General features: G+C 34.3%; 1 protein-coding gene across 1 annotated transcript; it reads left to right on the top strand.

The window, feature by feature from the left end:
- The first annotated feature begins 5,105 nt into the window (after positions 1-5,105).
- LOC110723146 (IST1 homolog) lies at positions 5,106-11,685 on the top strand. The gene is made up of 7 exons (XM_021902464.1): positions 5,106-5,257; positions 5,378-5,482; positions 5,787-5,919; positions 6,028-6,131; positions 9,966-10,137; positions 10,245-10,385; positions 10,464-11,685. Exons 2-7 carry the CDS (start codon positions 5,433-5,435, stop codon positions 11,385-11,387), a joined length of 1,524 nt encoding a protein of 507 aa, XP_021758156.1. The 5' UTR covers positions 5,106-5,257; positions 5,378-5,432; the 3' UTR covers positions 11,388-11,685.
- Positions 11,686-12,092: the final 407 nt, after the last annotated feature.

The following is a 12,092-nucleotide window of genomic DNA, read 5'->3' as shown; positions in this document are numbered from 1 at the left end:
AAAATTATGAATATAAATAAAGGAGTAGCTCGCAAACATAGATAAACGAGTTGTTCATGAAATTATATGAACGAACATATCTATTTTCATGTTCAAACTCATTTATTAAAATAGCTTCAAAATTTGTTCAAGTTCGGCTTATTTATCAAATAAACGAACATGAACGAGCTTCAACTGAGCTTGAACCAGAGTAGTTTATTTATCGGCTTGGTCCATTTACACCCCTAGGTCGTACCCGGACTTATCAATTTGATCTATGGATATCACTTTTAGTGATATTGGTTATCGGGTACTCAAACCATTATTACCAACGGTACGGGTACCTGTCCTATGCTCACCCCTAAGTATAGGTGTTCAAAACCGTTTCAAATCGGACATTATCAATCTCATAGCAAAATCCCTCCGTCCCTTAATAATTGACATATTACACTTTTTAAGGGCCCGTTCTGATTTACTGAAAACAACTAAACCGAACAGAAATGATTGGGGCTGAACTGAACTGAAATGAGTTGTTTATGAGAGAAGAAATTAAGAATTAGACTGAAAATAAACTAAACTAAAATTAAGCTGAACAAAATAGGCCCTAAGTACTTCGTTTAATTTAGTCATTTATGGTCTGTTTTATTCAGCTTAATTTCAGTTCAGTTCTTTAGCTATTTTTTTTTGTTTTTTATGATTTAGCTAATGATATTGTTGATGACAATTTAATTTAGGCATGCCTTTGGGTCGATCTTTTTAAGTTCATCTTTATATCAAACGTCAGCTAATAGTAGTCAAAGATGTAGGAGCTTTTTGGATTTAGGGTGGCGGGAGGACAGAGATGAAGGCGGTGTAGCGCGATGTGTAATAATTGTAACACCCCAATAATTCTCTCTTTAAATATGTGAGGATCCTGAACAATATTCAAGAGAATTACTGGCGTGCTACCGCCACGTGTTCAAACGTTAAGGCTTTATCAGAAAATAGCAGCGGAAAAACTAAATCAGTTATAAATAAGTTTCAAAACCAACGAATGAAACCAAATTAAGTCATACAACTTGGAACCATTAAGGCCCTTATTCAAAACCCAATAAAAGTAGTAAGTGATTAAATTCAGTGTTCAAATAAATTCAAACCCAAAAGAAATAGTGTCGAATAAAATCGAATTAAAATAAATTCAAACTTGCAAAAGAAATAAAATGCGAACAACCAACTCTCTACTCAAGATCCCACAACCCTGATGAATGCTGCATGTGTAAGAACCTGTGGTAATTCTGCTCCCCAATATTACAAGTGTAAAAATTGGATCGTCACAGGGTCATTAAAAGGCGAAGGCCATGACCAAAGAAAGACACACAAAGCACGCAATCAGCAAAGCTGAGTACATACAAGCTGCAAAATAAATTAAGAAATCCATAACATGCTACTAATAATCAATCATCATGCATCATTAAATTATAGACTCAACACACGACTCAACTATTTATATTACTAAGACTCCATTAATTAATAGGTAAATCATTATTTTTATTCATTGGATTACGCAATAGACAAGGTTGTCCAACCCATGCTCCATTTGGAACATCAATAAAAGAAAAACCCCATGCCTCCTTTTGGAAACATCAACAAACATCCAACGACCACGGGCGCGACTCCGTGACCGTAGTTAGTATGAGATCTCACCTAACTCTTAGTTTTGAAAAATATTTGAAATAAGAGACTCGTAGATCAGACGACCTCGAGAAAAGTACACGGCTAATACCCCATGTACCCCAACCCCTGATTGTCATTACTCCAGAAGTGCACCAATCTAGAGTTTTATTGCTCATCCATCTTGCACTTTACGTGATTTACAAGTTTAGACTTGGTGATGACTCATATGCATAACAATACAATCAATCCAATATCAATTCAATCAAGTAAAACAACTTTTCAATTTCAATTCTTGATTTATTAGTGGCAAGCAACATTTATTATTTATTCCTTTACTACCTCGGTGTATAAACACCTTGAGTGCATAAGGCACCCCAAAACCTTAACCTCGTCTTAGAAGAATTAAATTCTTCCTTTACTCATCCTGCTTGCATAATCATGAATGAGTAATAAATTAATCATTACACCAATCATATACCTTTGCCTCTAAGCGCACCTTGCATAATTAGAGCACAAATAATACTTGCAATATAAAATAGTGCACGTCATACGAAATTCACAATGTATAACCAAACAATTTAACTTAGTCATCCCTATGCATGATACTAAGTTCTCGATCCGTCGTCCTTAAACATGCACCTAAAAGAAAGGTTTCGTAACTTGTACGTACCTTGAGCAAACGAATTAGTATGCCACTTTACTAACTAGAAATCACCTTCAATAAACTCCTCTCCTAAGCCAAATAATAACATTTCAATCAATACCCAATCAATCAAATTTACAGCAATACTAACTTACTTTAAAACCTTCAAAATCCAAATCAAACAACACTTTAAAACCTTCCCTTTAGTTTAAAGGCTTATATATAGTTCTTTAAATTTTCTTCATAAAAACCTTAAAATACACTCTTATACATGAAATTACAGCAAGTTCAATGTCTAATAAAAATCTGAAAATTATATAAAAACCCCTAAAAATCTCCCTTTTAAATGGGTGATTAAACCCTCTTTATAAAACATCAAAAGTGGTACTTAGAAACTATTTCCAACACTTAAAACTTCAATAAAAACATATATTTATGCTTAATTAACTTTAAACATAATTAATTTTATTAATCAAACTCAAGGATAATATTTGAAGTATAAAAAAAACTTCGTTAAAATCAAAAACTGCCCGAAAATCATATTTAGAGGCTGAATTTGGCCACGCGAAGGTGGTGCTCACTTCTAAAGATAGTGAGTCTTTCTTAAAACGTTGTTTCCACATGGAAAACTCTACTTTTTCATCAAAATCGGATGAGTTCAGAATCTGATCGGGATTAAAACGAGATTAATATTAACGAACGAAAATCTAAAAATTTAAACACGAATATATGTGTTCAAAATAATCTGGAATTAAGTTAAACTAATCAGTAGTTATAATCACCGAAATTTCAAAACATCATTACTATAAAAGCCCTAAATCAATGTTCATAAAAACCCTAAAATCATGATTTTCAATAAATTGAAACCCTAGGTTTATAATTCATAAAATATGAAATTTATAACATAAATATAATCTGAAATTTATAATCTTTATACCATTAAAATATAATTTAATACTAAAAAAGCAAAATAATGAAACAAAGGAGGATGAAAATAAGATTAACCTTTTTGTGTGGGAAATTTTTGGAGATTCATGGGATTTTATAGGAGACAATTATTGTAGGGTAAAAAGAAAGATTGGGTCTCATAAAAATAATGGGTCGATTAAGTAAACAAATGGGTTAGACTTGTGTGATTGGACATAAATTGTAGAATAAAGGTGCATAAAATAATTTGTTCAAATTTTCGACCCAGATTAATAATTTGAAACTTTTGAAATTAAATTATGAAAAATAACAAATAAAAATTATAAATAAAATAAATTTTCATTTATAAAATATTTAAAAATACGGGGGATTACAATAACGAAGTGTGGAGAAAAAAGTGGAAGTGCGAAGTTTTGGAATGGAAGTGCATAGTTTTGGGTCTTTGTTTCCCTCTTTTCATTTTCTTAATTTTTGGATTTTTTTTTTGTTTTGTTTTTGTTTCATTTTTTAATTGTCAAACTATTTCAGTAGATTAATTTCACAAGCATTAATTAACATGAAAATAAAAATTTTGAACAAAAAAAAAAACTATTAGTGGATTAATTTTGAACTTCATTTTATTTTTCATAATTATTGGTGGATTAATATCATTACTAATCCATAGTCAAATATTTCAGTTCAGTTCAACCCCAATCAGTTTAGTTCGGTTCCAATCAGTTCAATTCAGTTTAGTTCAATTGTTTTCAGTAAATCAGAATAGAACCTTAATAGCATTAACTACATTGCCCATAGTTTTTATTTTTTATTTTTTTTATTTTTTATTTTTACGTAGTGTGTATAACAACATATAAATGTCACATTAAAGTTGATTGTCGTGGCTGATTTCTCCATTAAAGTTCTTCTGAATTTGCCTCAATACAATGATTTGTTAGACAAACTTACAATTTTAACCCCAACTTATTGGCTAAAATCACAAATTTGTTCCTTTGAGATACATGATATGTGTTCTCAAGTTGAAAAACTTGTACTTTTCTGTTGTACTTATAATTTTGACACATCGTACTATAGATCGAGTCGGACAATCTTTATACATTAATTTCATTATTTCCATTAATTCTACTTGAGTAAGGCAAAGTTTTTTTAAAGACTTCGTTCAATTGTATTAGATTGCAATAGGCTATGAAACATGTCTTTCTTTAGTATCTTGGACTTGTCCTTAACAATTAAAATTTTGGACTAAATATTTCAATGATTAAATTATATATATGGTGTTGCCTCAAGTTATGAAATAAAGAAAAGGTATTATGTGATACCAGACTTATAGTGAGTCCATTTTGCAACATTAAATACAAGATAAGCTATTGCGTGAATAGCTTCATAAGGCACGCTGCTTCAAAACAATCCCTATTTAAAGATATTATTATAGAACATATATAGTATATTATCTAGTCTGTAGATATCCTAGACAGTAGACACGATAGATGTTATCATTCAGCTTATATATGATAATTAATTTTTTTTCTTTATAATTCAATTAGTCATTGTGCTTTATAATTAACCGCTAATTAAAATTAGTGACTTACTCGAGTGAGTGAACCATTAACTTAATAAATAGTCATAGTAGGTAAAAAGAACAAATAATCCAATTTACATGCTCACACGGACATGGGCAATCCACAGTTAAACATTTGTAAAAGCAATATGTTACATCTTTAACCATTTTATTTATAGGTGGATCGGACCCTAGACGGATATAACCTAGAGTCGATTGACCTCGAGACAACGGGGTTGGCAGCATTATGCGGGCAGCTTCGCGGGGCGTTACCTTGTTTGTAGTCTTTGTTACGGAGTACAGTACTATAGATTATAGTCCCACCATTTGAAGTTTATATATGTGATCTTGTCATCATCTAAGCTTTCTTACTCTCAGATAGGATCCTTCATTCGTAAGCAATTTAAACTACTCCACAATCCCAATTAAAAATCTCATCTTCCTTCGGATTTTACACGGTGTCTCGCTATTATTTCCTAAGTTTCAGCGTACATAAGAACAGAGTTGGTTACTTTCTCTCTCCTCTTTTCATTTCTTACAACTTTTTGGATTCTGGGGTTCTTTTGTTTGTTCTGTTCATACTTGAATTATATTGAATTGGGCATCAATTTTTTTTGATATAGGTTAACTTTCATTGTGATTGGATTATTGGGTTGAGCTTGATTTGTTCATCTGATCATGTCGATGCTTGATTCTTTCTTCGCTAAGGGGTTTAAAGGCTCTAAATGGTAACATTTCCTCTAATTTTCTCTTGTGTTCATTTCTTTGTTCTTGATCTTAATTACCCAGATGAAAGAACTGCTGTTTTTGCTTAATTATTGTATTGATTAAGCCAATTTTAGCTAGTGAAGTTGGGAAAATTGATTTTGTTTCAAAATTTTGGACGACTTTTTGCTGAATTGTAGGGTGTTTATGTGGGTTTTAGGAATTCTTTAAGAGCTTATGATTTGTGGGTTACTTAATGCTATAAATTTGGAGAAATGTTCTTGTTGTGATGGATTTTCTTATAAATTGGGTCAAATTTTGTGGCAGTAAAACGTTACTGAAACTTTCGGTTCCAAGAATTAAGTTGCTGAGGAATCGGAGGGAGCTTCATATTAAGCAAATGCGCAAGGATATTGCGAAGCTTCTTGAGACTGGTCAAGAAGCTACTGCTCGTATTCGGGTTAGTGTTGTTGGGCTGCATTTGTGATTTATATTGTTGCTTAAAAGAACATTGTTTAGCTTCTCGTTATGTCAATTATAAATATCCTGTGTTTGATTTGTATTTCAGGTAGAGCATATAGTAAGAGAAGAGAATATGATGGCAGCTCAAGAGATCATCGAATTGTTCTGTGAGCTTATCGCTGTCCGCCTTCCCATTATCGAGTCTCAAAGGTTTATTTCCTCCCCTTTAAATTGATTGTATAAGAAAGAGAAAGTTGCTATTTTCAGTCCTCCCAATTCACATGTAGTTTATCCAGTTATAATTGATGTTGTCAAATTCAGTTAAGTGTTTGAACTTTAAGGTATGTTGTTCTTGATAAAGGTACACCTGACCAAATCTTTAGCCTTGAATAATCATCATACGTGTTAACTTTTGAGCATTCTATCATCATTGGCTTTGAAGTTTTTAAATACCAATCTTCTGTGGGCATTCCCCTGCTCTTCCCTCTCCCCATTCAAGTAGAAGCTGGGTTGTAAGTTGACTCCGAACCATGTTGATAGAACATGATTTATCAAGGCCACTAAGCTATTTGGCTATAACCAACCCCTTGTCTGCCAATTTTCCTAAAAAATATACTGTGATTTAGTGCATTAGATAAAGGGAAAATTATTTTAATACAGTAAATAAAATATTGAGAGGAACATGAGAATATAATTGTATTCAAGTTGTGATTACTACTTGGTGGATAGAGATTAGTAAAATAATTCTTACTGGAACAAATAAGAGATATATAAGAAGATAGGAAATCTGCAACAGAACAAATAACACCAAAAAGCAGACCAAGGCCTGTTCAGGATGCTGTTTTACAGGCCAAACCTCATAGTTGATTCCAATTTCCAAGTATCAGTTTTCAAGCCTCTCTGTTCCAATGCTTCCTTCTAGATTTGATTCTTTCGTCATTGAATCTGGGTAACTTAAATAGTCAATTCACTAAGTGTCATCATATCTTCATTGCCATTCTTGACTTCAATGGAAAAACTTTCCAGCTGTTGGATGGTTTTAATAGGGGCTATTTGTGTTAAATCGAAGAGAAGTTCCAAGTTTAATTTGTTTAGAAGATCATAGTTATTTATATTAATTGGGGGGTTGGGGGAGGGGGGTGGAGGGTGTAATCACTCTTTGAAATAAGTTGCCTCTTGGTGTATCACCTCTCTGGACTCATCTTTTGAAAGCATTTGAATGACTTGTATTCAAAGAGAATTTCCAAGGAAATAGCTATAAGTGTATTGCCCTTAGATTGCTAAAGAGCTTTGACATGATCGTGAGGGAGGACATCACTAAAATGAAATGGTTAATGAATAACCTATTGGAACGACATTTGTAACATCTACACCTATATATTTTACACCGTTTTTCTGTATTGTTCTTTGTTTTGCTTAACTTTGTGACCTAGGAGTGACTTCCTCACAATTGTGGCTATTGTCACTCCTTTTTGTTCATTGTGCCCTTATATTGATGATTATGTATAGATGTTTGTTAAAAAAGTTAGTTGGTTGAGGTTTGATATCTGCCTTCAGCTTAGGGTTGGAGGTATAAAGCAGTTTTTTTGGGGCTGTTGTCCACCCTTGTAGTTACAACTTTTAGCCTTTTGGTGCGCTTATGAGGCTCTTCATATTTTCCTGTCAAAAAAAAAAAAAAAAAAACGATGGAAAAATGATTGTATTCACGTCTTCTTTATATTTCAACTTCTTATTGTTTAGCCTCGTGTGGTTAATTATGATTTTCTAACATGATTAATATGCACCTCTTTGGTACTGTATACTTTTGTACCCCATGTTACCCTATTTTCATTTCACCTAAGTCTGTGCAGCAGGTGCTTGACAACAACATTGTATTAATCCATGAGGTGTCACTTTTGGCATATAATGCAAAACCAATTGAGACCTGGACACTGCCACTGTGTATGCTATTATACCCTATGACCTATGTTACTCTCTTTTCATTTTACGTAAGTCTGCACAGCAGGTGCTTGACACCAACATTTTATTAACACTTGTGGTGTCACTTTTGGCATATAATGCAAAGCCCAATTGAGACCTGGACACTTAGCTGTATGTCTGTGTCAAACACTAGTCTCATTGATGTGTCCGAGGAACCTAGATTACACTTGTTTCATTTTTATCTTTGAGCTCTATCAGTTATTCTCAATTTGATCTAATTTGCAATACTTTACAGCCATGATCAAAGTGAAAAGATTTGCTAGGATGAACAAGATTATATACTTTGTCTGCACAGCAGATGCTTGACACCAACATTTTATTAACACTTGTGGTGTCACTTTTGGCATATAATGCAAAGCCCAATTGAGACCTGGACACTTAGCTGTATGTCTGTATCAAACACTAGTCTCATTGATGTGTCCGAGGAACCTAGATTACACTCGTTTCATTTTTATCTTTGAGCTCTATCAGTTATTCTCAATTTGATCTAATTTGCAATACTTTACAGCCATGATCAAAGTGAAAAGATTTGCTAGGATGAACAAGATTATATACATACATGAGCTTGCTCATAATGCTTATGACGGTTGAAAGCAATGTCTCTTAAATATTAAATTAATCTGCTTTTCAGATCCACTTTCTTGCAGGCCTTGAGCCAATTGCATCATGAGGTGCATGCAGGATAATTGGGTTGTAGAAAATCTTGATAGTTGTCTAAATATCTGGAACAAACTCTAGTATCTTTCTAGCAAACCTAATTTTCTTGCTGTAATCTGTTTTTTCAGGGAAGCCTACCAACTAAGATTTTACATGCCAAGATCTTCTTTCATCTGCACGTGAATGGCAGTGCAATTTCTGCTCTGTTGTTTTTGTGGCCTTGACATTGATTCTGTGATTCTGTTGTGCCCTTGTGGATATTGTTTCATTGTACATATAGCTCTGTGTGCCATAGGAGTAGTTTAATTTGCATGTGGGTGGCAGGGCAATTTCTGCTGTGCTGTTTTTGTGGCCTAGACACTGATTTTGTAATTCTGTTGTGCCCTTGTGGGTATTGTTTCATTGCACATATAGCTCTGTGTGTCATAGGAGTAGTTTCCTTGCTTTGTGTCATTTCTTTGATCGTCCAGTTTGCCATATATATATATTTTTTTTTATGCTAATAATTTTAATTCCTTAGAGTTATCTAAAATTCTAAATGGTGGTATGCTTTTCTGCTGTTACTGGAGGCTTTCAATTTAAATAGCAGTCCCTTAGTTTAAATGTACGAGTTGTCATTTTTTTTAAGGACTTCAAACTCATGCTCTAGTGTTCCTATTCATAAGTTGGTGAAAACTCCAATGGAACAATCTAATTGGGTATCTGAGTAACTTAACTTCTGAAAATGTTTCCTTTTCTTGAGTTCTCTGATCCATTTGCCAATAATCAATATCAGTGCTGTAACTAATCCTTATATTTAACCAGGCACCAGCCCAACCTTGATGTTCATTGATAAACAACTAGGGCTCTCTTAAAATCAATTTTAATAGGCAGGTGGGTGATAGTGGCATAAATTACTTAGAAATTGCCTATTGTTTCTGCTTGTTATTTATAATACCCTTTTTCTCCCGTCTATATTTTCTAGATACTCCATGGGCTTTCATAAATTGCTTCATTTCTAGTCTAGCATGATTTGGGGTAAGGCTTGGTACACCAGACTTCCATTTACCCACTCCAATGACGTGTCCCATGCTAGGCTCTCATCATTGTTGTGGTAGATGTTAGAGTGGTTCTTTGGATTCTGAATTTGTAAAGGATTTTATGCAAGGTTTTTTTTGGTGCCATGCAGCCATCAATATCTGTCCCTATGGCCCAGACAGGCCGACATCCTTCATTCTCGACTTTGCAAGTATAGCAGTTGATGCATTCATCTCTGTTACTATCCCGTCTGTTCCATTAAAGTCATAACATGATATTATGTTTCTTTAGTATAATACTTGTATTCATGTGCTTTTGTTTTGTTAGCATTCTTAAATTTAATAAACCGTCTGGTTTTGGTTGTTGATACCTATTAATATTTTTGTTCAGGGAATGTCCACTAGACTTGAAAGAGGCCATATCTAGTATTTGTTTTGCTGCACCAAGATGTGCAGATTTGCCAGAGTTGCTGCAAGTTCAGATGTCATTTGCAGCCAAATATGGGAAAGAATTCGTTGCAGCTGCTACAGAGCTTATGCCGGATTGTGGTGTTAACCGGCAGGTCTTATTTTTGTTATTGTTGTTGTGGTTTATACTTTATATGAATGAGGACTTGCTAGTTGCTACGTATGTACAAGAATCTTAACAGCTGTTTTAATCACGGTGCAGTTGGTAGAGCTATTGTCTGTCCGTGCTCCATCTGCGGAAAAGAAATTGAAGTTGCTGAAAGAAATTGCCGAAGAGCATGAATTAGAATGGGATCCATCTCCTTCAGAGTCTGAACTTTTCAAGTCCCATGAAGATTTACTGGTGAGTATTATACTCTGCAGACTTTTGAAATATTCTTTTGTGCTATTTGATTATAATAGATGCTTTTGTTCTTCACAGAATGGACCGAAACAGTTTGTCGGTGGCTCCAAAGTTCCACTTCCAAAAGAAAAACATGATGAAGTTATGCAATCTACTTCAGTTCAAGAAAGTGCTGCTGAGCCTTCTGGATCTGAAGAAAGTTTTGACGAATTAGAGTTTCCTGAAGTTCCCAAGGGATCACTGAGGCCAAGTGCCGATGCTGAAGTACTTGCTCCTCCTCCGCAAAGTGACCCGTTGAAACAGTCTAACATTGATACTGAGGACACTTTATGGTCTGCCAAGCATGAACCCCCCAAGTCTTCAGCCACTCCTGGGGAGACTAAACAATTTTTGCCTTTCATTTCACCCCCGTCCTCTTTGCCATCAGCATCACTTCCTGTTAAAGAAAGCAGTCCACCCCCACCACCTTCAATGGCTTCAAAAGCCAAAAGTGATGATTACTTAAATTTTCATGATGTATTAGCAGCTGCTAATGCTGCTGCTGATTCTGCTGAACGTGCTGCAGCAGCCGCTCGCTCAGCTGCTAGTCTTGCAGAGGCCAGAATTTCTGAATTTTCCAAGAGTAAGAGTGGCATCCAGTCCCCTGATAGTGATGTTGAGAATCCATTTCATGCTAGTAACGATAATCTGTCAGCTGCAACTGAAAAACTACAACTGGATGACAGAAATGCTTCAGGTGATGATGTTTCCAATCCTTGGGTCTCTAGTGAACACTTTGGAAATGACCAGAATTCAAATGTTTTAAAACATGCCACTAGTGATGAAGCTAGTCTGGAGTCTGATTCCTATCCACCTGGAGAGCATACTTTCAAACAAGAGGCCCCATACCCTCATCAACCTCAGAGAATACCATCAATGGATGACGATCCAGAATTCACGTATCCTAACCTGTTCTCTTCACATAGTTCTGGAGACAATTCTCAATCAAGGCATGGATCTTAAATAGAGGTGATGAAAATTACAGTGTTATGAGTGGCAACTACCTCTGGCATCTTAAGCCTGCTTAATTTTTTCATCTCCTCACACTTCCCTCATTTTTTAAAATTAGTCAGTTGTAAAGTTACGTGTGCTATCCCCAAGTAATGACTTATTGCTTTCATTAGTGCGATAGAATTCTGTTGCTTCTGATATGGCACGTTGAAGAGAAGTTTCTGTTACAGTTTTATAATCGTGTACAGTGTTTTATGCTATTTTTCTGTGGTTTAATTTTGATCTTAAGGAAATGTTCCATTTTTATTAAGTCTGAGAGTGGATTGTAACATCGTAGAAAGGATTCAGAAATCACCGGGATATGCAGAGGTCTTTTTTCAAATTGAACATTTGAACTTTAAATATAGAGGAGATGATAGGGGTACACTTCGTGTACAAACTACAAAGGATGTATACCATCTACAAATTATCCAATGACAGTATAAAATTGGTGAAATAGACCTTTGCGGTGCTAAGAATTTTGCTATAGTGCTAAGACTTAAACTACTAATAATGCAATCTTAGTACAATGTTAAATAAAACTAGAGAACATACTTTATGCAATATTTTAGAAAGTTGGTCTAAATATTTCGATCATTTTTCATTTATCGCTATTCAGAACATTAACACATAATATAATTTTATTGTTGATCGAGTAATTAGTTACTTTGTACTTCG

The sequence above is a fragment of the Chenopodium quinoa genome, unplaced genomic scaffold (genome assembly GCF_001683475.1).
Source record: "Chenopodium quinoa cultivar QQ74 unplaced genomic scaffold, ASM168347v1, whole genome shotgun sequence".
NCBI classification, from domain to species: domain Eukaryota; kingdom Viridiplantae; phylum Streptophyta; class Magnoliopsida; order Caryophyllales; family Amaranthaceae; genus Chenopodium; species Chenopodium quinoa.
This window is presented reverse-complemented; position numbering and strand designations above follow the sequence as displayed.

Coding starts and splice junctions, on each gene's coding strand:
- LOC110723146 (XM_021902464.1), top strand. CDS start 5,433: ATGTCGATGCTTGATTCTTTCTTCGCTAAGGGGTTTAAAGGCTCTAAA. Junction 5,483..5,786: donor GGGTTTAAAGGCTCTAAATG/GTAACATTTCCT, acceptor ATTTTGTGGCAG/TAAAACGTTACTGAAACTTT. Junction 10,386..10,463: donor AGTCCCATGAAGATTTACTG/GTGAGTATTATA, acceptor TGTTCTTCACAG/AATGGACCGAAACAGTTTGT.